Source organism: Dromiciops gliroides, chromosome 1 (assembly GCF_019393635.1).
Source record: "Dromiciops gliroides isolate mDroGli1 chromosome 1, mDroGli1.pri, whole genome shotgun sequence".
NCBI lineage: Eukaryota > Metazoa > Chordata > Mammalia > Microbiotheria > Microbiotheriidae > Dromiciops > Dromiciops gliroides.
This window is the reverse complement of record NC_057861.1, coordinates 747,298,845-747,326,792: the sequence shown is the minus strand read 5'-3', so window position 1 is coordinate 747,326,792 and position 27,948 is coordinate 747,298,845. Positions and strand designations below refer to the sequence as shown.

Here is a 27,948-nt window from a genome sequence, read left to right as displayed (position 1 = left end):
GCCCATGGTGGGAGCTGGTGCTGTGGGTAAAGCTGGGGTGTATGAACCAATGGGGCTCTTGGTCTCTGGAGGAATCATTGCTCATGAATCTACAGTCCTGGATTGGGAGTCAGGAGACCCCAGGGTGACCCTTGGCTCTCACATCAATGGATTGTACCATGGAGAAGTCACTTTAACACTTGGCTTGAATTTTCTAGGTGGCAATGTAAATAAAGCCCTGGGTCTGTAGTCAGTAAGACCTGAGTTCAAATCTGGCCTCAGACACTTACTAAGTGACCCTGGGCAGTCACTTAACCTTTGTCTCAGTTTTCTCAGTTGTAAAATGGGGATCATATTAGCATCTATCTTCCAGGATCAAATGAAATAATATTTTTAAAGTGCTTAGCGCAGTTTCTGACACACGGTAGATACTAAAGAAATGCTTCTTTTCTTCCTTAATTTCATCTCCTCACCTTTTCTGTCCCTTTTCTTTTCTCCTCTAATGAAAAAAACTTTAACATTAAATATCAACAGGCAGTGATGCATACTTGTGACTATTTATTTACCTCTGGGTTGATTCCATCCCATAAAACACCACAACTCTACAGGCAAATCTTGGCTATATTGTGGCTTTGGTTCCAGACCATTGCAATATTGCAATAAAAATATTGCAATAAAGCAAGTCATATGAATTTTCTGGTTTCCCAGTGCATATAAAGGTTATGTTTGCACCATATTGTAGTCTATTAAGTTTGCAATAGCATTACAGCTTTAAAAATGTACGTACCTTAATTAAAAAATATTTTGTTACCAAGAAATACTAACTGTAATTTGAGCCTTTAGTGATTCATAATCTTTTTGCTGGTGGATGATCTTGCTTCCATGTTGATGGCCAATGACTGATCAGGATGGTAGCTGCTAGAGGTTGGGGTGTTGTGGCACTTTCTTTTCTTTTCTTTGTTTTTTTTTTTGGTGAGGCAATTGGGGTTAAGTGACTTGCCCAGGGTCACACAGCTAGTAAGTGTTAAGTGTCTGAGGCCAGATTTGAACTCAGGTCCTCCTGACTCCAGGGCCAGTGCTCTATCCACTACGCCACCTAGCTGCCCCAATTGTGACACTTTCTTAAAACAAAACAACAATGAAGTTTGCCACAATGATCGACTCTTCCTTTCATTCGAATACTTAAAGGCTATTGTAGAGTTATTACTTGGTTTAATTTTGACATTGTTGTGTCTCAAGGGCTAGGGAGATCCAAGGAGACATCATTGTTGTCATTGTCCCATTTATATAGTGTCCAGGGATCGTGCTAAGTGCACGATCAGTGGAGCAGTCAGAATCCACGTAACATTTATTGATTTAAGCTTCCTGTCTCCTCTGGGCATGGTTTGTAGTTCCCCCGAACAATTACAATAGTAACATCAAAGATCACTAATTACAGATCACCATAATAGATAAAATAATAATGAAAAAGTTTGAAATATTACAAGAATTACCAAAATGTGACACAGAGATGCGAAGTGGGCAGATGCTGTTGGAAAAATGATACTGATAGACTTGTTCGATTCAGGGTCACCACAAGCGTTCAGTTTGTAAAAATTGCATTATCTGCGAAGTACAATAAACTGAGGTGCAATAACATGAGCTATGCCCATATTTGAGTCCCTTCTCCTAAGTTTACTTCAGCATTCTTTGTTCATTCATTCTGATTTACTTTTTATCATATGACCATCGTTAGTGGGGACTCTGTTCTCCTACTCCTGTTTTTTATTTGCTTTTCATTGTTTCATAAAGGTCTCCCCAGATTTCTTTGTATTCCTCATCCTTGTCATTCTTAATTACATTCCAGTACCCCATGACATTTATGTACCACCATTTAGTTAATCATCACCCTACTTTTGGATATTTAGGCTGTTTTCAGGGTTTTTTAAAAATTATACACAATGCTCCTATGAAAATCTTTGAACAGACAGCTAGCTCTTTTTTTTTTTTTGGATACCAGTTCAGGGAATATTCCTGAAAATGGAATTACTGTGTCAAAGGCTAAGACTATTTTTGTAACTTTTACTGTATGTTGCCAGATTGCTCTCCAAAAAAGTTTGACAAATTTGTCATTCTATCATTAAGGAATGAGTGTTCCTGTTTTTCCACAGCCCTGCCAGCATTGACTTTTATTGCTGATAATGATTTTTGACAATTTTATGGGTGTGTGTTGGCATTTCAGTTTTTAAACATTTGTCTCTTTAAGTGGAGGAAGAATTATATGGTGGAACACGCACTAACATTGGAGTCAGTGGCCCAGAATTCAAATCCTGTCTCTGTTTCTTATGACCTGGGTGACTGAAAAAAAATCACTTATTCTCTCTGGGCCTCAGTTTCCTTCCTTGTAAAATGAGGCAGTGAGATGTTGCAGTGGATAGAGTGCTGGGTCTGGAGTCAGGAAGACTTGAGTTCAAATCCAGCCTCAGACACTAGCTATGTGATCTCCAGCAAAACATTTAACCTCTCTTTGCCTCAGTTTCCTCAATAGTAAAATGCCAATAATAATAACACCAACCTCACAAGGTTGTTGTGAGGATCCTATGAGATAATATTTTAAAAATGCACTTAGCACGATCCCTGGACACTATATAAATGGGACAATGACAACAGTAATGATGGTATTTATTTTGGGGTTGGCCTAGATCCTTTCTGAGGTCATTTCTACTCCAAGTCTAGGATCCTATAATACTATGAATGAGACCTTAGTTTTTCTCATCTTCAAAATGAGCAGACTGGAATAAATGACCCTCCAAGGTTGTTCTCTGATTTGTTCTGCTGTGATTCTCTGAGTCCTCTAAGTAGAACCACAACTGACATTTACATATGTAATTGGTTAAGTGCTTTATACAAATCATCCCATTTGATCTGAGTGGAGAGAATTGTCCCCATTACACAGATGAAGAAACTGACTAGGCTTTTCCAATGTCATATATCATAATTTGGAAGCTGGCTATTGTTTCTGAAGTCACTAGTCATTTATGGAACAAGCATTTTTAAAGTATATGCTTTGTTGCAGCCATTCTAGGGTAGGACTTCACAGAAAGTAAATAGTCCTGGCCCTCAGGAAGCTTCTATTTCCCTGGGGAGATACATTTACAAAGATAAGCAAATACACCATATATACAAAATAAACATATCACGTATACAAAGTAGACAAGCTACATATACAAAGTCAACACATCACAGATTTAAAGTCAATAACAATTTTGGAGGTGAAGATCCCTTTACTAGCAATGGTGAGATCAGGGTGGGCTTCATGTAGGAAGAGACACTCAAGTTCTGCCTTGAAGGGAGCTAGAGATACTATGAGACAAAGAGGGGCATTCTGAGTGTGAGCTACAGCTATACCACCAAGGTGATGCCATCCTGTGATAGGATGACAGGCACTATTTCCTATAATTTCTATTTAAGTTTAAGTGGAAAGAGTTTTCTCAAACCTCCTTGAGGGTGATGCCTTTAAACCCTGAGATAGGACAGAAATAGCCTTGAATTCAGTTACAATTAAATTAGCCTACATAATAAATAACTGCACCACTCACTTGGGGGTCAGGGTCCTGCTTTCTTGGCGCCCACACACTGGGATTTGGAATTCTCTCCTAAATTACATTTTTGGATCGGTTCAGACCATCAGTGCTTTTACTTCCAAAGTAGGCAAGCCAGAGTTTTCAAGGGAGGGATAGTTCTTGTTGCTTGTCCCCCATCTAAAAGAACACTGTAGATGGAGATCAATAACTTCCCCTCCATCTTTCAGAATACCCGTTTTCACTTATGGTAACTGAAATGTTGTCGTTGTATAATCCCTACTACCTGTTATCATTCAGGCAGGCCCATCTAAGAATGCATTAACCTTGTTTGTTTTTATTTTTACCTTATGTTTTCCCCTTCCATAGATAGAGCAACACTCAGGAAAAAGAGGCATAAAATGAATAAATAAGCATTTATGAAGTGCTTAGTTTATGTTTTGAGCACCATGCTAAGCACTAGTGATCCCAATACAAAAGTGAAGCAGTTCTTACGCTCAGGGAGCTTACATCCTAATGCCAAGTCACAGGGGTGGTATTAGAACTATGGATACTCCCTTTCTGGGAACAGTAGGAAGGTTGATCTCATGGTACCCAAGGTAAGAGGTTGGGAGGGGGGAGGTCTGATACTGGTGGTAGCTAGAGGGAAGATGGTTGGGGTTAGAGCTGGCACGGGTGAGATGTCTCAGACTATTCAAATTTGTGCTCATGCTCTCACTAGTAAGGATGGTACAACCCCACAGTGTGAGTTCCAAAGCTGGTTAGCTTAGCTTGAGCATAGGCATGGTATCTGGAAGTCTGTTTCCAAGGGGTTGGCCGTGGCATGCTGGGTGGCAAAAAGAAGGCCAGGGTAAAGCCAAGGAATCAGTGGCTGAGAATGTGCCCAGAAAGTCAGCCTTGGAGTAGGGAGGATCCAGGTGCAAGTCCTGCTTCTGACCCATATGTGACCAAGGCCCCTCTCAGTGCTAGTCAATGTCATCAGTCAACACTGGTGAAGGAAGTTCCCATACCTGGAGTTTCCTCCATGGATGAAATCACAAGTCTGTAGCTCTGCTCCTCCACTCTTCTAAAAGAATAACCATTGGTATTTACAGAGATAGCACTTCGAGGTTTTAAAAAGGCTTTCTGCTTCAATCAATCAGTCAATAAACATTAAGTACCTACTATGTTCCAGGCACCTGCTAAGTGCTAGGGATGCACAAAGAGGCAGAAGACAGTCCCTTCGCTGAAGGGGCTCATGATGCAATATGAATCTCACTTGGTACAGTAACTTCTGTGTCTTGGTGGCCACCTAAAGAAAAATGAGGAATTGAGAATTTCCACTTCAGATCATCTCATTATCATCCCATTATGATCCCAATGCTGCAGGATTTAAAGCACTCCCATAAACACCTTGGATGCTGAGGAAGAGAAGTCTGGCAGGCATTGGGGAGCTTTCAGCAATCTGTCCTTCTGCTCTCACTTGGAGGGGTTTTTTGGTGGATGGGAAAAGCTGGGGAGCTGCTAGCCAAGGGGCAGGAGCAGAGAGAGAAAACAGAAAGAATGCTGGTCAGAAAAGTTAACATAGGTGGGTTTTTTTCTGAAATGAGGATTCCTTTCAGAATTCTTTATGTAAAGTTGAATTTGCATAAAGCCAGAACTGCCTGCATGTCCTATACCTGCAACTTCTGCTGCCTGGAACCTTGCTGGTCCATGCTGATGTCTTTCTATTTATAATTCCAGCACTGATGCAGAGACCCCATACCTGGCCCTGGGAGCTGTGAAGAATCTTTCTCTCAACATTTCCATCTCCAACCTGGGGGATGATGCCTACGATACCAACGTCGCTTTCAATGTTTCTCGAGAGCTGTTTTTCATCAACATGTGGCAAAAGGTAAGGCTACCCAGACCCCAGATGGGGCCCTGCTCCATCTCAGACCCCACACACAGCACCCCACCCCACTCCAGGTCAGGTCCTTGCATCACAGAGCACGAGACTTTTATCTTCCTCCACATGCATGTGCTTGGGTCCTTGGCAGGGGAATGACTTTATTTCTCTACTTGGAAGGTGACTCAGACAAGGCCAATTGCTGATGGGAGGTGCCCTAGTTCGTCACATTCACCCTTGGATTTAAAGGGGGGTTTCATCAAAGAATTAGACCAGTCAGTGATACAAAACAATAGGCCCTTCTTGGGTGTTTTTAAACGCACACAAGAGAAGGCTTTATGGTTTAATTTGAAATGTCCCAGGATAGGAACGCAGACCAGGAGACGGGGCAACAGGGGAAGGATATGAGAGTACCAACCGCCTTCCAAACTCTAGGGCAGCTGCCAACATCTCCAAAGCAAGGAAGAAGGACAAGGGAGGGAGAAGGAGCTTGGTGTAGTAGATAGGGCATTGGACTTGGAGTCAGAAAGATCTGAGTTCAAATCTTGCCTTAGACACATACTAGTTGAGGGACCCTAGGCAAGTCATTTGATTTTTTGTTCCTCAGTTTCCTCATAAATAACAAAGGAGAGGTTGTACACAATGGTCTTAAAAGCCCCTTCTGGATCTAAATTGATGACCCCGTGGATAAGGGGCATTCCTTGGAACCTTGGGTACATAGATCTCCAGGTCTTAAGATGGTCTTAAGAGAGGCTGTGTCCTGAGTTTGGTGTTCCAGACTCTGACCATGCCCCCCAGGTTTACCGGGTACACATGAGGTCACTGGGGAGTGCTGAAGATTTCATATCAAGGGGCATGGTCTTGCCACATTGGCTGGGAAGCTGGAAATTTCTAGGAAGGATAGTTCCCAACATAGAAAATTACAGCCAGAAATGAGAGGGGCTTCTGGTGGGGAGAAGACAGGAAAGGTTAGGCCTGGAAAAGCAGGAAGGATTTTTGGGTGATCAGAGCAAAGGACAAGACCATGTTGATGAATGCCTAGTCCTAAGTGCTTGGGGCTCCTTGCTCTGATCAGAGGTGGCCCTGATGCCATACGATGATGGATTTGAGGCTAGAAGCAACCTGAAGGGCCCTCTCCTTTTATAGAACAGGAAACTGAGGCCTCTAGAGAGAAAAAGACTTGCTCCAAGTGATACAGATTGAGAGTGGGAGGGCTAGTTTCTGAGCCCAAGTCTAGCTGCCAATATGTCAGCCATTCCACTGCATTGTCTCTGCGGCCTCCCAGCTCTGCAGTCCTAGAGCCCTAGAGAGGTCAGGGATGAGCCTTAAATTGCTCTGCAATGTCATCTTCCACTTCTCCTCCTCCTGTCTTCCATCCAACCCTTTTATAGGTTTAAAAGCTGAAAAGGAAGAATTGTATTTTATTATTTTTAAAACCAAGGCTTATGTTACAACTTTCAAACAGTACCCTTTAAAGGGAGAAAAGGTTATTTTGACAAATACACGCTGTGTGTATGTAAGGAGGAAGCGGGCAGGGTAAAAAAGAGGATTTAATGGGAGTTAACAGGAAAATAACCATGAAAGAAGCAGGTCCAATTATGGTGACATCCCCTCCAAGGGGCCACTGCTGCTTTTCATTTTCTGTCAGCCTTCAAAGAGCCCAGACCTGACCCTGGTAGCCTGAGGAAGGATCCAGGCTGCTTGTGGATCTGGACCAGACCTCTTTTATAGGCCCCCCTCAGCCTCTCTGGGCACCTCTTGGGTCAAGGACTTCTTGGGAAACTGAGCAGCCCAGGGCTCTTTCTCACGTTCTTGATGGACATTCTGACTTCCCCTCCCCTCCCCCTTTCCTGGTAGAGTCACCAGAGCCCCTGGGATTTTCCCAGAGTAAACATTCTGTTTCCAGAAATGTAACACTTTGGGAAGGTGGTCAGCCTCTTTGCACACAGTTTTAACAATAGTAAAAAAAAAGTGGGACGCATGTGATAGTTAGAGAGATCCAGGGAGTCGGGAGGTGGTAGTACCCCTTCTGAAGTTTTATTGTAGTTATAATGGACATGTATAGGGCGGCATCTGGTTTTTGTCTGTATCTGCCAACATTGCTTCACTATTTCTTTCCTTTGGAGAGGTGAGGACCTGGATGGGGAGAGAGAGAGATTGAGTACAGAATATGAGGAGTCCTAAAACTCAGAATCACCTGGGGCTTCTTAAGGATGCTAAAAACAACTAAAAGGATGCAGGTTGGGGATTAGGGTTTTATTAAAGCTTTGTTGGGGTAAAGAAAGTGACCCAAGAAGGAAGAAGGACAGAGCCCTGGACTAGGAGGGAGAAGACGTGTTCTAGTCCCAGCTTCACTTCTTAGCTTTGTGACTCTGAGCTGTAGCAAGAACTTAATAAATGCTTGTTGGCTGACTGATGCCTCAGTTAGTTCATTTATAAAATGGGAGAACAATGCAAGCACTGTCTAATGCGTGAAGTTGTGAGGGGTATGAAGCACTATTGCCCTTAGTGCTAGGGCTAAGGTGAGCTCCCATCCATCCGGTCTGTAGCTTGTTTGTGCCTCCCCCATTAGACTGAGTTCCTCAAGGGCAGGGACTGTCTTTGCACATCATAGGCACTTAATAATTGCTTGTTGAAGACTTGACTGCTCAGATAAGAATGCAGTTAAAATCATATGTCTCTTTCCTCTTAATCCTGCCCCATGTGACCTCTTAACTTGAGTTATGGTTAGACATGGTATCCCGAGTTGGTATTTACCTGAGTGTCCACTTGACCACATTGCTTCTTGTGGGAGTCTCAACAGAAGGCTGAGGGTTGGCTTGTCGGTCTCTCAGACTTGCTTCCAGCCAGCCTTAGGATTCTGTGACTGCCCTTTGTCTTGGCCTTGGGTCACAGCACAGAAGAACTTCCATAGCAGGGGAAGTTGCTAGGAAGGAAACTCCTACCTGTTCTTCTGAGCAGGTCTGCGAGCTCCTTGTTAAACTCAGTCTGGAGCCTTCTTTTATAGGTTGTTAAGTACAAAATTGGCTTTCAGGGCTTTCGGAGGCTTATTCTTTATGGCGGGAGGAATGGAGGGGGAGGGACTTGTTCTCTTGTAAAGTGAGTCTGTGGGTTTATCTGTCTTGGCTTCAGAAAGGTCAGTTTCATTCTCTTAGGAGTTTCTTTTTTCTCACTGTTCAAGATGGTGCCAGGAGATAAACTGAGTCTAAGTTCTAACCTTCCTAGAGAGGGAGCCCCATAAACACAGTGCATATGTGGATAGGGAGACTTTGAGTGTCTAGGTTCCAAAAGAGGGTTCCCCACACACTCGGTATCCAGCTGTTTGAGCATGATAGAACAATTAATGGATTTTGGAAAGAATGAATGAAGGAAACAGCAATTATCAAAACATTTGCTATGTGCCAAGAAATGTGCTAAGCACTAGGGTTAGAAACACAAAGGTCTTTGCCTTTTCAAGGGACTATAGCTAATGGAAGAAACAAGTCACCTAGGAGAGCGGTGGTCAGGAAGGGGTGTCTTGGTTTCCAATGACAGTTGCCTCCTTGCATAATACAATCCATCTCCCAATTCTGGTCATTTTCTTTGGCTCTGCGCCATACCTGGAATCCTCATCTCTGCCTCCTCTTGGCTTCCCTGGCTTCTTTGAAATCTCAGTCAAAAATACCTCCTTCCATAGGAAGCCTTTCCTAATGCCCCTTAATACTAGAACCTTCCCTGAGATTAGCTCAGAGTTACTGTTTGCACATGGTCATTTGTAGATGCCCTCTTCCATTAGACTGTAAGCTCCTGTAGGACAGGCACTGTCTTTTGCTTTTCTTCGTGTCCCCAGCACTTAGCACAGTTCCTGGTGCACAGTAGGTGCTTAATAAACGTTTTTTGACTGACTGGAAGGGTGCTGGGTTGGTGAATGAGGTCATGGGAGTGTAGATTGGCAGACCATATCCAGGAGCAATAGAAGTATTGGTTTGGTTATGGTTGGACAATTAACTATGGCGGCTGGCGGGGGGTAGAGGATACTTGGGCAGAGTAGCTGGTGAGAAGAAGGCTGAGGAGTGGAGTGAGGCATGGCAGGAGCCAGGCCTCCTTGTACCAGGTGACTGGGCAATGACCAGTCAGGACACTAGGGCAGGAGTTTCTGGGGGTGAAAGGGTTCAGTCCTCTAGGTCATGGTCTCTGGTCAGGGAAGTGGAGAATCCAAATATGGCATCTTCCCCCTAAAGGAGGCACCCCTAGCTTGGTAGACAAGTTTTAGAGAATTGCCTGAGGGTCAGAGAGATGTCTTAGAGGTTGGACCTGAACCCAGCTCTTCATGAATCCAAGTCTAGACTGGCTTAGCTTCTGACTCTTCAGATCTTTCCCACCTTCCTCCCAGAAGCCTTATCAGGCTGCAGATGCCTTCAGTCCTGGGCCTCTGTCCTGTGATTGGTGAATTCCTCTATGGAATCTGAGGATCCGAGGAAGTAACCGCAGCAGCAAGGCTGGCTTCAAACCTGGCTCAGTGTAGGGTCTCTGGACTCCTCCCCCTCTCCTCCAACACCTCTCCCCCCATTTTTTTTACCTCTTTTATGTGTTTGTCTTTCCCTAATTAGAATGTAAGCACTTTGAGGGCAGGGGCTGCCTTGTTTGTCTGCATTTGTAGCCCCAACACTTAACCTTATGCCTGACACATAGTAAGCATTTAATAAATGCACAAGTTAATCCTATCTCCTAATGCAGCATTATTCTTCCTCTCCTTTCTCTCCTTCCTCTCTTCCTCCCTCTTCTCTCTTTCCCTCCCCTTTCCTCCTCTTTCCACACTTACACATGAACACCCGAATACTGTACATACATACAAAATCATTTATATGTAGATAGTTTGCAAACTTCAAAACACTCCATAAATCTAGTTATTATTGTTGTTTATAGCATAGATTTATAGAAGACAATGAATAAGCATGGTGCTGGATTGTTTTCAATTGAGAGAAAGCTGAGGTTGGGGGGGTTGGCATTCCCGATATTCCATGTGGTCTTTCATTTCTTTTTTCTGATCTAGTGCTCCCTAAGCCTTTGGTGTCTTCATTAGGGACTTCCTGAATAGAGACAGTGAGAACTAGAATTCCACAACTTTAACAGAACAAAATTCTGTTCACTCCCCCAAGCTCCCAGCTGGCCTCTCTTGTCCCTCCCACTGAAAAGTCTGGGCTTAGCTTATGTTAATTTCCCTCTTGTTAGCCTTGAACTCTCTCATTTAAAGCAAAATCCAAATGCACTCATCCAAATTGGCGGGGACCACACTGGATGGGTGAATTCTTCTGGGAGGAAAATGCCCTGGCAGCAGAGCCAGGAATGAGAATGAACCAGTGAGAAAGACCCCAACCGCTTCCCATGGCTGCCTGGGATGGGGGCAGGGGGGCAGACGTCTGCTTCAGATCACTTCTTGGCATGATGCTTTATTGGAGCGGCCTTGTCTTCAGATCTGTAAATGGCTTTATGTTGCATCTGATAATCAGAAGAATAGCTGACATTTATGGCTGATATAGTAATACATCTTAACAGCTTATACTAATAATAACTGACATAGAACATTTTGAAGTTTGCAAAATACTCTATGTCGATTATCTCCTTTGACCCTCATTTCAACCCAGAGAAATAGCTGCAGTTATGCCCCCCCCCCATTTCACAGATATGGAAACTAAGGTTAAGATAAATTATGTGACCCACCCAGAGTTACACAATTAGCATCAGAGAGGACTTGAACCCAGGTCTTCCTGGTTTTCTAGTCACCATAACAAACTGTAATTGAAACAAAGACCCAAGGTGTTTTTGTTTTTGTTTCTGGGAGGTGGATTTTGGTGGTGATGTTGTTAATAATAGCAGACAGTCACATTTTTATAGATTTAAACAATTTTTACATTAGTTACCTACATTTCTAAATGTATCTATCCTTGCCCCGGGAAAAATAGTTGAGCAAAAGCAAACAAAGAAAAATCGGGCATTACATGCAATGTTCCTCCTCCATCATGACCAGGGTCACCATCATGATCATCATACAGGGACTATTATATGCCAGCCACTGTGCTAGACATTTTACAATTATTATCTCATTTGATCCTCACAGCAGTCCTCGAGGTAGGTGCTATTATTGCTCCCACTTTACAGATGAGGAAAGGGAGGCCGACAGAGGTTAAATGACTTGCCCAGGGTCACACAACTAGTGTCTGAAGCTATATTTGAACTCAGGTCCTTCTGACTCCAGGCCCAGGTGGGGGGTAGACAGCCAGTACAAAGGCAAGGGATGGGGAAGGAGGGTTTATTTGAGGAATAGGAAGTAGGGAAGCACTGCTGGGTCAGGAGGTGGGTAGAGTTACGTAAAGAGTTAAGGGACTGGGAAGGTAAGCAAGACCTCAAGTGCCAAACAGGGGTTTGCACCCGATTCTGTGACCTTGGGCAAGTTGCTTAATATCATCAGCTTCAGTTTCCTTGCCTGTAAAATGTGGGATTTGGGCTAAATGCTCTCTAAGGGCTCTCCCAGCTCTAGACCTAGGATAGGGAAGATTTGAATCCAGCTCTTTCCTGATACCAAGTTTAGGGCTGTAAAAAACAAACCCCTGGATTTTGTGGGTCCTCCCCTGCTTTTAAAAGTGATGTTAAACAGAACTGTGGAAATAACTATCGAGGCTCAAGAAGGTATTTTCAATCATCTAGAGAACTTTGGAAGAATGCACATGCAAAGCCAATAGAAGATAAGCTTAGGGGAGGCATCCTGGTAGCTGCTGAGATGGAGGGAGCAGGAAGAACTTCCTGTGGAAGATAAAATTTGAATGGAGTTTCAGAGGAAACCCCCCAAGAGGCTCAAGCAAGGAGGACGAAAGCATTGCAGGCATGAGGGACTGCAAGGACAAAGGCAGGGAGGTAGGAGATGCTTTTGAGTCAGGAAGACAGGACGCAATTTTTATATAAAGTCATGATTTTGAAATAGCTATGTATTCTGATGCTCTAAAAACAAGACACCTCAGAGGGAGCCGGGCCACTAACTACTGCCCCTGGTGGTGACCGGCCTAAACTGCAAGCATAGTCATCCTGTGTGATTGAATTCTCCAAGTGCGGGGACACAATTCTTTGCCATGGAAATGACAGTTCTGAGACATTGTCCCCTGGGGATGCCATGGGGCTGAAGGACACAGTGGCTAGAAACCTTTGCTCTTGTTAGGAGCCTCTGCGGGAAAGGCCCTCTTTCTTGATTTCTGGACCTTATCTTCAGTCTCTGTCCATAGTCCTGATTATTTAAGCAAACCAGGTGTGGTGTGTTTGTTCTCTATCAGTGTTTTGGAAATGTAACAGATGAGGCTAGAAATCTGTATCTGGGGAACCCAAGTGAAAAGGGGCCATAACCCGATGTGGCACGACAGTTTCTTTTTTCTTTTATTTTTTGAGGCAACTGGGGTTAAGTGACTTGCCCAGGGTCACACAGCTAGTAAATGTCAAGTGTCTAAGGCTGGATTTGAACTCAAGTCTTCCTGACTCCAGGGCTGGTGCTCTATGGCATGACAGTTTATGATGCTGACGTGACATTTAATAATAGCTAACATTTATACAGCATCTTAAGGTTTACCGAGTGTCTTCTATGTGTTATCTCATTTGGGAGGTAGGTGCTATTGTCTCCATTTTACAGATGAGGAAACTGAGACTGAGAGTTTAAGTAACTTGCTCAGAGTCGCACAGCAAGTATCTGATGCTGGATTTAAACTCAGATCTTACTCACCTTGTCAATATATACACATACACATTCATGTACATAGTCATGTACACATGCATATGGAAACACACATACATACAACCCAAACATGCAGAGAAGCATGCATATATTCAAAACATATACACATGCACATAGAGAAATATACATATAAATATACCTAATTCTATGCATATCCCATACACATACATTCACATACTTACTATGTGACTGTGGCCAAATCACTTAAACTCTCTGAGCCTCAGTTTACATGTACAACACACACATATACATGTATAACACACATGTACAACACACATACACACATGTACTACACATATACGTATATGTATACACATACATGTGTGTGTGTGTGTGAGAAAGAACGCAGATCAAGGAATGGTGAGGTCCCATGTCCGCTATTCATGGTCTCTTGACCCTGCGCATAGTCCTTCCCGTTCCCTTCCCTTTCTTTAATTGTGAATTGTGGGGACGGCTTGGAGTCACCTTCTTTCCCTAAGGATCTTTCCATGTAAAACACAACCTTTTCAGTTCCATCCTGATCCTAGGGCTGCACACACTTTGGGGGCACATACCATCTTCCCAGTAAGCGGTTTGGGGTAAAGCCTGGGTCATTTCGGCCTTTGCTTTTGATTCATTGAGGAGTTAATTCTCCACATGTGGGAGTCCAGCCAGCCCTTCTGTGCTCCTGTGTGTGCTGATGTTTGTAGGGGGAGGCACATTTGTGTCCCTGTTGGCTTGGGTTATGTCTGTTGATCTGTTGACTGGTTACACGCCTGCATTTCCTTCTCCATGAAAGACGTTGACATTTCCTTAGAAGGAAGCAGTAGTAACCCCCTCCCCCGCCTCCAGGCTTTTCCAGCCTTTCCTTCCTCCTCCTCCTCCCCCACCCCACCCCATCACCGAGCAGCCAGCTTGAAGCTTGGGTGTGACAGGCCCCTGAGCTTTAAGATTTAGGAGGAAATGGTGTGGTACAATGCTACCTACTCAGAAGCAATTACTTCCTCTTTGGTGTGTAGCCTGTGAAATCTAGAGCTCAAGATGAATGACTGACTGACTGAAGGAAGGAGAAAGAAAAACATTCCTTAAACACTTGCTAGGGGTCTTACAAGCTCTGCGTTAAATGCTGGGATACAAAAAGGAAAAGGGAAACAGTCCCTGCCCTCCATGAGCTCCCATTCTAATTGAGAGAGGTATGCCATCTCCAAGGTGGTAAAATGGGAAAAGCACCACCCACCTCACAGGGGGCCATTAGGACCCCAGGAGATCACATTTGTTAAAGGCTTGGCTAACCCTCAAGCCTTTCTAAAGGTCAGTTCCCACAACCACCACAACTACAACCACTGCCACCACCACCATCACTACCACCATCATCACCACCACCATCACCACCATCACCACCACCACCACTACCACCATCACCACCACCACCACCACCACCACCACCACCACCACCACCACCACCACCACCACCACCACCACCATCACCATCATCACCATCATCACCACCATCACCACCATCACCATCACCACCACCATCACCACCACCATCACCACCACCATCACCACCACCACCACCACCACCATCACCACCACCATCACCACCACCATCACCACCATCACCACCACCATCACCACCATCACCACCATCACCACCACCTTCACCACCATCATCACCATCACCACCATCACCACCACCATCACCACATCACCACCACCATCACCACCACCATCACCACCACCATCACCATCACCACATCACCATCACCACATCACCATCACCACCACCATCACCACCACCATCACCACCACCACCATCACCACCATCACCACCACCACCACCACCACCACCACCACCATCACCACCACCATCACCACCACCACCACCACCACCACCACCACCATCACCACCACCATCACCATCACCACCACCACCACCATCACCACCATCACCACCACCACCACCACCACCACCACCACCATCACCACCACCATCACCATCACCACCATCACCACCATCATCACCACCATCACCACCACCATCACCACCACCATCACCACCACCACCTTCTAGAGGCAAATGACACTGGGTTCTCCCCCTTTAAGTTTTTGTTGATATTATTCATTTTGATAAGACCCAGAGGGCTGGTGTACAACCCACCCTGGGCTCCAGATGGAAGATTCCTTTGGAACAACAACAACAAGGACAACACCAACAGCATCAGTGTCTCCCCCCATAGTATATGGGACACTCCGGCCTCGGTCCCATCTCTCTGCTGGGAGGAGGAGGCTGTGCCTCCTGATCTGTCTTCCAGGACCAGTGCTGATTGCTTGGTTCCTCAGAGTCTGTTTCCAGGACACTGGTTCTGCCTATGTCACTATGAACCTTCCCAGGTGTCTTTGCCATCCCCATCACTGCCCTTTCTCATGGCACAGGAAGATTCCCTTCCCTTTGTGCGCCCCATTTTGTTCAGCTCTTCCCCTATTCATCGACACCCACTTGGCTTCCAGTTCACAGACGGCAATGAATGAGAATAGCTAAGGTTTCTATAGTGCCTACTGTGTGCCAGGCACTGTGATAAGCGCTTTACAGTTATTATCTCATTTGATCCTTACAACAATCCTGGGGGGTAAGTGCTAGAGTAAGTACCATTTTACAGACCAGGAAACTGAGTAAAACAGAGCTTAAGTCAGTTGCCCAAAGTCGTGCAACCAGTAAGTGTCTGAGGCTGGATTTTTAACAGTTCTTCCTGACTCAAGGCCTGATGCTTTACCCACTGCACCACCCCAGAAAATCTCAGTCATTAGAAGGACGGCTTTGGCTGAATGGGGCCATGCTATAGAAAACATGAGAGCAAAGCCAGTGGGTGCCAGAAGGAACTAGGCTCCCGGCAAAGGGCACCCAAACCTCCCAGAAACACCTCTGAACCAACGTGGGGGCTCAGGAGCAGGCTTCCCCGTAGTGAAGTCATCTCAGGGAGGCCTCTTTGCCCCCTCCTCGAGCCCCATCTCTGCTCAAAGCCTCATCCTCCCCAAAGGTGGTCTTCAAAGCAGACATTGCTCTTTGGTCCTCTCCAGCTCTGGAGTGAAATGTCCACTTTAAGCATTTGTTTTTGGCTCTGTCTGAAGCTGCTGCCACAGCTTCCTGAAAAGTTAGGGGGCCTCTTTGGAGAAAGCCAAGCCCACACTCTCCATTTTCCTGATTCTGGAGCTGTCAGGGCTCCTTCCCAAGTGCCAGGCTCTTAACTTGACATGAAGGCATCTGTGACGTCATGCTGAGAGGTGGTAGGGGGCCCCATTACATCCTCATTACGGTTGTATATGGAGTTGGCTGAGCTCCTGGTGCAGAGATGGGAGTGAGGCTGCCACGGCTCGGCTTTTCTTATGGAACTCATTTAGTCATGGATGGGCTCCCATCAGCCTGCTCTGATGGCCTTGAATACTCAGGCCAGACAGCTCTCGACACCCATACATCCCAATCTGCAGAGGCACGTGAGAGCCTTCAAGCTCCTCCTTGGCACTCAGATCCAAGTAACCATCCCCTTGAGAGCTGGAAAGCACCTTAGAGATCCATCACCTGGGCCAGCTCCTGTGACTTACCCAGGGTCACCCAGGGACTTAGTGACAGAGCCAGGATTCAGATGCCGACCCTTAGACTTCAAATCCAGCTCCTTGTCTTGTGCTGCCTAGATGGAGGATCACAGACTTAGTGCCAGAAGATACCTTTGAGGAGATGAGAAAACTGAGGCCCACAGACATATAACAGCAATAGCAATCATAGGTAGCATTTCCACAGCACTTTCTGCTTTGCAAAGCACTTCACATACATCACCTCATTCCACCAACCCTGTGAGTTTTACAGGTGAGGAAACTGAGTCTGAGAGCGGAGATCTGACTTGTTCAGAGTCGCCCAGCTTGCAAGTGTCCAAGGCGAGCTTTTAACTCTTGCCTTTCTGACTCTATGCTACAGCTGACTCAGGGTCCTGCGTGTCGCCAGATTTGAATGACTTGACCTCAAATCTGGCTGTATTTCTGTTGCTCCACTGAACTACCCGTTCTGATGTTTTCCAGGATGTCTCTAAAAGCAGGAATAACAGCCAGGTACACTCCCCCCCCCTCCCCAACTCCTCTTTGGACTCTCCGCTGTCCATTCTCACATGCCTTTTTGTCATAGCCTGTAGCCCTTACCTCATGGGAGCTTGGTCCTTTGGGTCCCAGGATTTCATGAAAATGCTGACCACTGGCCGGGAAACACTGTTGGGGCCAGGCCTTTTTTTTTGTGAGGCAATTGGGGTAAGTGACTTGCCCAGGGTTACACAGCTAGTAAGTGTCAAGTGCCTGAGGCTGGATTTGAACTCAGGCCCTCCTGACTCCAGGGGCGGTGCTTTATCCACTGCGCCACCTAGCTGCCCCAGGGGCCAGGCCTTTTTTATGAACTCACTATTCAGTGAGGTGCCAGTAATGCTTGTGGGCTGGGCCCAAACACAGTCTCCTTTCCTTTCCATATTACTCTTGGCATCTCCCCCAAGAATGTCTCCATTGTCTCTTCTGGCATTCAATGAAAAGAGAGGCTCTTATGCGCCTCTGGGGGGAAGTGACATCAGACATGAGAGGATTCAACCTTTTCATTTTGCAGGTGGGGAAACTGAGGCTCAGAGGTCAAATGACTTGTCCAAGATGACTCCAAGCCTCCCTCTCATTCTGAGAGCCCCCTTGCCTAGCTGGATGTTTCTTCATGGGGCTCGGTGCATAGTATGTGCTTACTAAATCCCTGTTGATTGATTCTCTCCAGCAGCTTCAGGGAATCATTGCCCCAGACCCTCTATGACATCTTGGACTCTTTGGTTCTTGGGTTAAACTGGCTGGAGGCTGTCTGTACAAGGCTTCTTTTTGCCGGTAGCCAGCTCTGGGCCCCCCAAACTTGCTCCCTAGGGTCATCTCTGCTGCGGAGCCTGCGTGTCTCTGAAATGGATTCTGGAAAGTTGTCAGGAGGCTGCGATTTGGGTCTTTCTTTTCTGGAATCCATTTGTCCCTGGGTGAACTTGAAATTAAGATAAAACTTGAAAGCTTCGAGTGCTCTCCAAAGGGTGAGGCCAGGGACAGGAGTGGGAGGTGGAAACAGGACCAGTGGTCATCCCAGATCAGAGGCAGGCTTCCCAAGTGCCCACTGAATGGGAGACAGTTCAAAGAAGAGTGACCAAAGGATTCACAGCTCCTTTGGAGGGAGGACTTTGATCCTCCCCTGTTCTGGGCCCACAAATGTCCAGAGATAAACCTCTGGAAATTATTCCATTATTATTAGAAAAAAATCCAAGTCTTTCACCAGGGAAATAGCTAGTCCAGACTCTCAGGATTGCAAGGGACCCCAGTGGTTCTCCTGGCTAAGTCAGGTCTGGATGCGGATCCCGGTTATAACACACCTGACAAGTCATCAGCCTGCCTCTGTTTGAAGATGTCTGGGTACTAGGGCAGGAGGGGACTCTCATTTTACCTTTGGACAGATCTAATCGTTAGGAGGTTTTCCTTAACTTTGAAGCCAAAGTTCTGCTTTGTCAAGGCTCCCAGTTCTGCCCTCAGGGACCAAGTAGGACAAGCCTGATCCCTCATTGCAGATTGGAATACAGCCATTAGCCCCATCCGTCTCCCTGACCTCCCTCTGCCAACCTCCAAGTTTTCTCTACTCAGAACATATAAGAACTGGTCTGTTCTTATATTTCTTGTTCTTTCTCATCAGCTTGGGCATCTTCCCCTGGATGTGCCCCAGCTTCTTGATGCTTCAGTGTGGGAGGTAGGCCTGAACATAACGTTCCTAATGTTCTCCACCATTTTCTGGTACCAGCACCTCCCTCTGTGCACATTAAGCCTCCCTTAATGCAGGGGCACGGGGAATAAGCTTTCTGGCTTCCTGTCACGTCCTGCTGAGACACCCAGACCGACGTCCTAACCACTCTGCTCCCCTCTTGTGCTGGGTAGATTGGGCTTTTTCTTCGTAAGAGTAAGATTTTACAAAGATTATCGCTAAATGTGACCTTTGAAGAGGTAGCCTATTGTTCTAGCATGTTGATCTTCTTGGATCTTTTGGCATTTTCCCTGCTTGTCTCCCATGCCTGGCATGTTCTCCCTCTTCAGTCCTCCCTTCTGACTCCCCCAGCTTCCTTTCTTTCCCTACACTCCTACCTTCTACAGGATCCTCTCCCACCCTCCTTGAGTGTGTGTGTGTGTGTGTGTGTGTGTGTGTGTGTGTGTGTGTGTGTGTGTGCGCGTGCGCAATGTGTTCCCAGGTAAATAATGAGGTAACTTAAGGAGGGCTACATGAGTGATAACTGGACAATCCAGGAAGGTTTCACAGGGCAGTAGCTGACCTGAGGCTGATTTGTGTAATCACAGCATGGCATAGTCCATAAAAGGGCTGGCCTTGGAGTCAGGAAGATCTGGGTTCAAGTCTTCCCTCCCGTTAATACTACTTGTGTGACCTCAGGTGAGTTGTTTAGTCTCTTAGTACTTCAGGGTCTCCTTTCAAATAGTAAATTACAGAAGAGTGGATGACTTGCTTGGGTAGACGGAGTTTCAATGCTGGAAGTTCCCCATACCAATGAAATCACAGGCAAAAGTGGAAGAAACTCTGAGCTCTGAAATTTCCTGTTTTCATTTGCAGTGAAATTGCCCCAAGAAGCCACGTGACTTATGGGTGCAGAGAAATCCAGCTTGCAGTAGGGTTTTCTCCAGGCTGGTAGTGAATGTGACCAACCTGCCATGAAGGGCTCGTCCTGCCTCCAGGACAGCTTTCTGGTCAGCAGTAGAGCAGAATATTGGCTCTGGCGGTAGGAAGTGGGTTTCTTTGGCTTGGCTGGAAGGACACAGACTCCTTTTCTTTTGGGTGAGACCTCTGCAGTAAATAGGGTAACCTGAGACTACCGTGTGGGCACTGAACGATGAGGCCACCCTTTGGGCTTTGGGGAAGGAATTCAGCTCCCCCTCCTCAGAGATCCTGTGGAAGGAAGAAGCAGGGGTTTCCTGCCACCACCTAGTTCTTTCAGGTATCAGAAATTTATTTTTTAGGCGATCTCTCCGGACAAGTGTTTCTAAAAGTGAAGGATGTCCCCTGCCCCAAAGCGGTGCATTTGAGGATTTTGCAGCAAGATTCTCAGGGGCACAGAGGGGGCCTTTGCCACTTTCCTGGGCTCTCTTCTAGAGCCCCTCCCTTAGTCGTACCAGGAAGAACAGCCCAGCATCATCAGGGTTTTATGAAACACTTCCCTTGTTATTCCATGTATGTTCACTGGGTTTTACTATATAGCGCCTTGGGGGACAGCAGACTAAATAAAAGTGAGGATCATTATTTGGGGGCCATAACCCAAGCCAGCATTTCCTCCTGTCTGCTAGGGAGTTATAACTCCTAGGGGAAACTAATATCAAAGGAGAAAAAGATGGACTTTTTTGTATACATTCCAAATCTCCCCAGGGGCTAAGATTGTTTTTCTCCTGCCCTCTTAAAGGAGGTGTGCTCATTGATAGGATCTCACCATCTATCCTGGAGTAAAATTGGGTGGCCAGTTGGGAGGTGGGGTTTTTCCACCACTTGTAGCTCATGCTTGTTAAACTGAATCGCGTTTTCTGGAGAGTTCAATATAGAACTTTCCTCAAGCCTCCTCCATGTGTGAGCTTAGGGAAATCACTTCCCTTTACTGTGCCTCAGTTTCTTCATCTGTAAAATGGGGAGGGGTTAGGTCCCTTCCAGCTTGAGAGCCAAGGTCCTATAAGTCCCTCTCCACGGTGTCCCCAAAGCTTTTGTAACACCGCACGCGCGCACGTGTGTGTATGTGCGTGCATGTGTGCGTGCATGCATGTGTGTGTGTGTGTATTTGGAGACATATATATACACATATGTACATATAGATACAGATTTATCTTATCTATCTATAACTGCCTATCTACCTTTCTATATTTATCTATCTATGTCTATATGAATCTATGTATGTATATATGTATGTATGTATGTATGTATGTATGTATGAATCTACCTCTCTCTCAATTCAATTTCTATCTCTTCCACTGGCTTTCTGAGCACAGATTTAAAGCTAGAAGGGACCTTGGAAGTCATCGAGTCTAACTCCCTCACTTTTTAGATGAGTTAGCCCATAGGGAGGAAGTGACTTACCCAAGGTCACGTCAGGATTGAATAGTGAGGGAGAATCCAAGCTCCTGGTCTCTGGCTCTAAATTCAGGACTCTCTTTAACCTGGAGAAGAGAAGATTTGAGCTGGTGGGGAAGGGGGGTGGCGGACCAAGCTCTCGTGTGCCAAGCCTTGTGTTGGTTGGCCTCGGAGGGCAGACCCTGGTGAAAGGTACCAAGAAGTTGCTTTTGTATGGTTGGCAGGACCAGCTCCCTCACCATGAGCTGCCCAGGAGGAGAGTGGGCTCCCCTTTCTTGGAAGTTTCCAGGCAGAAGCTGGCTGCCTTCTCCTTGGCTGTGATCTTGGGGATTCCTTTTGCATATGGGATGGGCTATAAATATGGTGGCAGAAGCCCCGTTCACCTCATTCATTCTGTGATTCTGTCGTGGAAACATTGGCATCCGGCTGCTTTTAGAGATGGAAGTTGCCTGATAACCTTACAAGGGAGGCTGTGTTTAGAATAAAAATAGATTGCAAAAGACTGGTGAAAGAATAATAATGATAATAATTTCCATTTTTAATAAAAATTTTCAGGTTTTCAAACTGCAATACATACATTCTCTTTTGATCCTTACAACAACTCTCTGACAGTGTTATTTTAGCCCCATTTCACAGATGGGGAAACTAAGGCCTCTGAGGAGTTCTGGAAGGTACTTAGGGTCACATGGCTAGTGTCTGAAGTGGGATTCGAACCCACGTCTTCTTGACTCCAAGTCACAGACTTCATTGACTACCTCCCTGCTTTTCTAAAGCAGATATATATATATATATATATATATATATATATATATATATATATATATATATATATATATATATATATATATATATATATATGGGTGGTAGGTCTGGATGTGTGATTTCATTGGAGTGAAGACACTCCCTCTAAACAATGCAAATCATCAATTATTCTGCACCTGACAGTCCCCAGGAGTTGTCTGGGGATGCCAAGAGGTTAAGGGACTTGCCTGGGACTGCCTCACTAAGATGTGTTAGAAACATGGTTTGGTTCTGAGGACAGCTCCTGTCCATTGCCTCTCCCAGACTCCTCTAAGGAACATTGTTTATCTGCTGGAAAAATCTGTGAAAGAGAAGATTTTTGCCTTTAACTCTACTGAGAATGAAAAAAAAAACAAAACCCAGATATTACCCCTCCCACATTGAGTCAAATACAAATTTGTGAGCCCACGATACCACTAGCTCAGCCGAGGCCTCCAGAAAAAGATGAAATGCAGTCCTAGCCAGCCCATGCCTTATAATTTCCCTGGGGAAGTCAGATATACATCATCAGAATTCATACTCAGTCAAGGGTCAAGGGATGCAGGGCTGCCTTTAAGCAGAAAAGGCAACTAGAGATGAGGGAGATGGGTGTTTCACCTGGTTAATAGCAAGTTCACACTGCTGTTCCACAGATGTTTATTCTGAGAAAAAAAGCCTACTCACAGCAAGCGTCTCTAGCCTGAGTGGTGGAAGCGTGTACATTGAAAAGAGAAAGAAGGAAGCCTTTAGCCACTTTCTGCTTGGCTTGCCAAGTCTGATTCCTTTGTGGTCAGGCAGATGTGTCCCTGACAAAGCCAACTGAGCCTTCTTTGATGCCTGAGATTAGTCTCATGGTGACTGAATTGGGACTGATCTGAGATGGGGAATCCCCCAGTAGCAAAGATCTGAGGATGTGGAGCCCATGTTGGTGTAGTCCCTGTAGCCACTTGGGAATCCCTGAGTCTGGGGCTCCCTTCTGCTCCCTGGGATTCCCAGCTCATCTTAACCTTGATCCAAAGACCTGGGCTTTATTTGGTGGTGGAACAGCATCAGCAATGCACCAGTGAAGTCCGAGAGTGCGGGATGGAGAAGATCCCAGTGGTCATCTACTGAATTGTCTAATGGTCTCATTTAACAGAAGAACAAACTGAGGCTAAAAGAGGGGAAGGGGCCTAGACTCATGGAAAATGGATAGAACACTTGTCTCACCTTCACTGACCTGTTAATCTTTCTAAAGCATAAGTCTGTATCAAACCGAGCCCCCTCCAACACCAACCCCCTGCCCCTCAATAACCTTCTGGTCCAAATACAAAATCCTCTGTTAGATTTCAAAGCTCTTCATGACCTACCTTTGCAGTTTTTTCCCACCTAAGTCTCCTCCACGTACTCTTTGACCCAGTAACGTTGGCCTCCATGCTGGTCCTCACACACTCCATCCCTGACTCTGAGTGTCTTCACTGGCTGCCCCGTGCCTGCCATGTGCTCCCTCCCCATCTCCACCTCCTGCCTTCCTCAACTTCTTAAGTCCCAGTTAGGTCCCAGGAAGCCTTTCCCAGTCCCCCTTGGTGCTAGTGCCCCTTGACCATTAATTAATCCAATGTATCCTGTGCATGGCTTGTTTGTACATTTGCATGTTCTTTCCCCATTAGACTGAGTTCCTTGAAAGCAGGGCCTGGTCTTTTACTTTCTTTGTGGCCCTAGTGCTTAGCACAAGACCTGGCACATAGTAGTTGCCTAATAAACTCTAGTTGACTTGAAAGTGGAAAAGTAGGATTTGAACCCAGGTCCTCTGACTCCGAATGCAGTGCTTTTTCTTCCGCTTTGTTGTGACTTTCTGCAGCTGTGACTCCCTTAAATCTGATTCATGTGCAAGTCATCACCATGATGTCATTGGTCCTCTTGACCTTTTGAAGGTAGCCATATCCAATGGAGTCCCCAAGGCAGTGAGACGTTCCCTGTCAACATCTTCCCAGGGTGGGCAGGAGTTTGGCGGTCTGGCCCCCTGTCCTTCTCCTTCCCCATATCTCCTGAGCACATAGAACATTTTCCTGAAAAGTGTTCTGGTGACTTCCAAGGGCTACATAAAAGCTAACGACCATTGTTGTTGTTACTCAAAGCTTTGGGGATGAGGAAGTTTTTGAGCATCCACGAGGCCTGGCCCTTGAGGGGTGTGTGGGCCTTGGGGGCTTGGACATGGGCATGTGGGTGCTCTCACAAAGGCCACAGGCACTCTTAGGTGGTCTGCCTTCACAGGAGCTGCTAGAGCTGGCTGCTTTCTCACCACATCTGCCTGGTGTGTGGGGTTCCACAGCTGGAAACAGTTTGCCTAAAAAAATGCAGACCGTGTGAAGCCTTGGCTTCCTTCAAGGCTCAGTTCAGGGGTCACCTTCTACAGAAAGCCTGCTCTCGTCCCTTTCCACTTAGTGCTCTCACCCTCCATTGCATGGTGGATAAGGTGCTGGACTTAGAGTCAAGAAGACCTGGGTTCAAATCATGCCTCAGACACCAACCTCATCACTTTTGTCTGCCTCAGTTTTCTCATTTGTAAAAAAAAGGGGTTGAATCTGATAACTTATAAGATCCCTAGCAGCACCAACTATATTCTTCCCAAATCCATCATATATATGTACACTAATATATATACATATTTATACTAATAGCTAACATTTATGTAGCACTTTAAAGTTTTGTTGTTGTTTTTTTTGTTTGTTTGTTGTTGTTTTTGGTTTTTGCGGGGCAATGGGGGTTAAGTGACTTGCCCAGGGTCACACAGCTAGTAAGTGTCTGAGGCCAGATTTGAACTCAGGTTCTCCTGAATCCAGGTCCAGTGCTTTATCCACTGTGCCACCTAGCTGCCCCGCACTTTAAAGTTTTCAAAGTGCTTTACAAATATGTCTTTTGAACTTGACAATAACTCTGGGAGGTAGGTGCTATTATTATCCCAATTTTACAATTGAGGAAACTGAGGCAGATTGAGATCAAGTGACCTGTCCAGGGTCCCACAGCTAGTAAGCATCTGAGGATTCAAACTCAGGTCTTCCTGACTCCAGGACTAATGCTTTTTCCACTAGGCCACCTACCTGCTTCTAACTTGTCTGTGTAAATATTGCATCCCTCCTGTGGAACATCAATTCTTGGGGGCCAAATCCTCTTTGTCAGCTGATCTGTATCTTTGATGCCCTGTACCCAGGAAGCCCTTAATAAAGTCTGGATCAGATTTTGGGGGAGGTTATAAGAAAGGGCTGGAGAGGATAGGGGAGAAAGAAGCAACACTAGTTCTATTCCTTCAGGGACTTATTCACCTTTCACATTAAACACCTCTTATCCAGTAGATCTCTACTGGATACTGACATGATAATGAATAGGTTTTACTATAAGGAGACATTAGGCTCTGAAATGTCAGAGTAGACATCAGATGGCTTTTCGCATCTCCTCTGTTCTTCCCTGTCTTGGTGTTTACTGGCTCCATCCATCCGTCCATCTATCTGTCCATCCATCCATCCACCTGTCCATCCATCCATCCATCCATCCATCCATCCATCCATCCATCCATCCATCCATCCATCCATCCATCCATCCATCCATCCATCCATCCATCCATCCATCCATCCACATTTATGAAGTGCTGATTCTGTGCCAGGCTCAGGCACTTCAGAGCACCAGGGGAGGATGCAGAAGGCACTCTGAAGGATGCTGCTGTTGTCTGTTACAGGGCTATCCCTGCCTGGTCCTTTAATGCCCCCAGCGTCTAAGGTCTCAGACAGCTTTGAGCACAGCCCCACAGATGAGAATTCCCCAATGGGGCACAAAAACAGCCTGGAAGAGAGAACCTACCCTTGTCACCAGACCCCTCAAGGCTGCCCTGCTTTGCCATGAAGAGGCCTCACTTGGCTCTCAGCCCTTGCCTTCCTCAGTGACACGCAGCTCAATCGCCCTGGCGGAATGTACTGCCAGCTGAAACACCAGCTCAGAGGCCCTGGGCTCTCCCTGCCATGGCCCATTGTCCACAGGCAGCCTCAGAATGGAAAAGGATTTGGGGCTCCAGGGGCATCTTGGGGAGGCAGCCGTTGCTGCCCTGGCCTCGCAGATGAACTACCCTGCCTTCCTGATGGTGGTAATTGTTTCTATGGAACCCCCAACCCTATCACTCAGATCAGAGGGTGGTTTAACACTTTCTGGATTAGCAGAAAAAGAGAACCCCCCCCCTTTCATTTTACTCTCTGTGGAAGTTTATTTCAGGATGTCGACGCTGTCAAGAAGAGATGTGCAGGGAGTCTCAGAGACTTGAGACTGAATTGAGCTGAGGTTCAGACAAAGTGCTTCTTGTTTATGCTTCTTCTTTGTGCCACTGTGGACAACTGGCCTTGGTGAGCCCCGGCTGGAGCAGCTCTACCAGACGGGGCCCGGGATTGGCTAGAAACTTACTGTTAGTACAGGGCTCATTTCTATAGGGTGCCAGGGCTTTCTGCTTCGTATGCAGCTGGTGCTTAGAGCACGGGCTGGGTGCGGGGCATTGAGAGAGGGGCCCAGAGTCCGGAAGACCTGAGTTCAAACACAGCCTCAGGCACTCACCAGCTACGTGGTACTAGGCAAGTCACAACCTCTGCCTCAGTTTTCTCATCTGTGAAATGGGAATATTAATAGCACCTACTTCTCAGGGTTGTTGTGAAGTTCCAATGACATGTTTTTTGTAATGTACTTGGCAAACTTTAAAATGTCATATAAATATTAGCTCATCTTCTTCCTCTTCTTTTTCTTCCTTTTTCTCCTCTTCCTCCTCTTCTTCCTCCTCCCTTGTTCTCATGAAATTTGGGTTTAGAGTCAGAGTCAGTCGTCCACTCTGCAGAATGTGGACTAGTTTAGAAACATGGACCGGAAGCCTAGACTCTCTATTTCCGTTGGCAGCTGGTATCAATGGAGTTTTGGCCAGAGCAGTTGGCATCCTGTCTTCTCCATTGTGGTAACATACTTAGCCTTGCCTTGAAGATGCAAGCCATAAGAGCCTCATGTGAATTGCCCAGCCTCCAATTCTTTGTAGTCTTGGGGGTGACATCCGTGGGCTTTGGGGGCCTTAATCTCAAGGTATTCTCCATCATATGTTTTCTGTCTCAGCCAGACTGAGACACTCACTTTTTCCCTTGATGGCTTCTCACATTTCTGAAATGAACAACCTGTTCATCCAGGAAGTAGCTTCTGAGCACATAGCTGACCTCATATGATATAATAGGATATGTGATATGTTATATGACTCCAACCCCTACCTGACTCACACTACTCCAGACAGACAGTCATCTGGCTTTTGCCTGAGGACCTCCAGGAGGGGCAACCCATTTCTTCCTGAGGTAGTCTCTGACCCCTTTGCCAGGACTGCTATAAATGGTGGTCAGCTCTAGACCAAACAATGCTGGGAGCACCACCTTTCAAGTAGATGTTAATAGCCAATAATAGCTAACATTTCTAGCATGCCTAAATAAACACTTTACAATTATAATCTCATTTGAGCCTCACACCAACCCTAGGAGGTAGGTGCTATTATGATCCCTTTACAGATGAGGAAACTGAGGCAAACAGAAATCAAATGACTTCCCCAGGGTTACAGAACTAGCAAATGTCTGAGACCAGATTTGAACTCAGGTTTTTCAGACTCTAGCCTGGCGCTCTATCCGCTGCACCACCTAGCAGGCTTTGGTGGGCTGGTCTCAAAGTCAAACTTCTATTATTTTCCTTGAATCTGTGGAAAAATGGACCCGAGATCCAAACAACTGGTCAAAAAGCATTTTTACAGGGAACCTATTGGTAAATCAATGATGATATGTTTTTGAATTCGAACAGCTACTTCCACATATTTGAGTGAAGGGTTATCTCACTGTCCAGACTT

The 27,948-nt window shown here is 45.9% G+C and overlaps 1 protein-coding gene across 1 annotated transcript in view; it reads left to right on the top strand.

Moving 5' to 3' along the window:
• The window catches only part of ITGA9 (integrin subunit alpha 9), a 351,429-nt gene that overhangs the window by 216,950 nt on the left and 106,531 nt on the right, over positions 1–27,948 (top strand). The window contains exon 18 of the mRNA XM_043975289.1: positions 5,262–5,412. Within this exon, the coding sequence (XP_043831224.1) occupies positions 5,262–5,412 (151 nt within the window). The remainder of the gene's footprint in view (positions 1–5,261; positions 5,413–27,948) is intronic.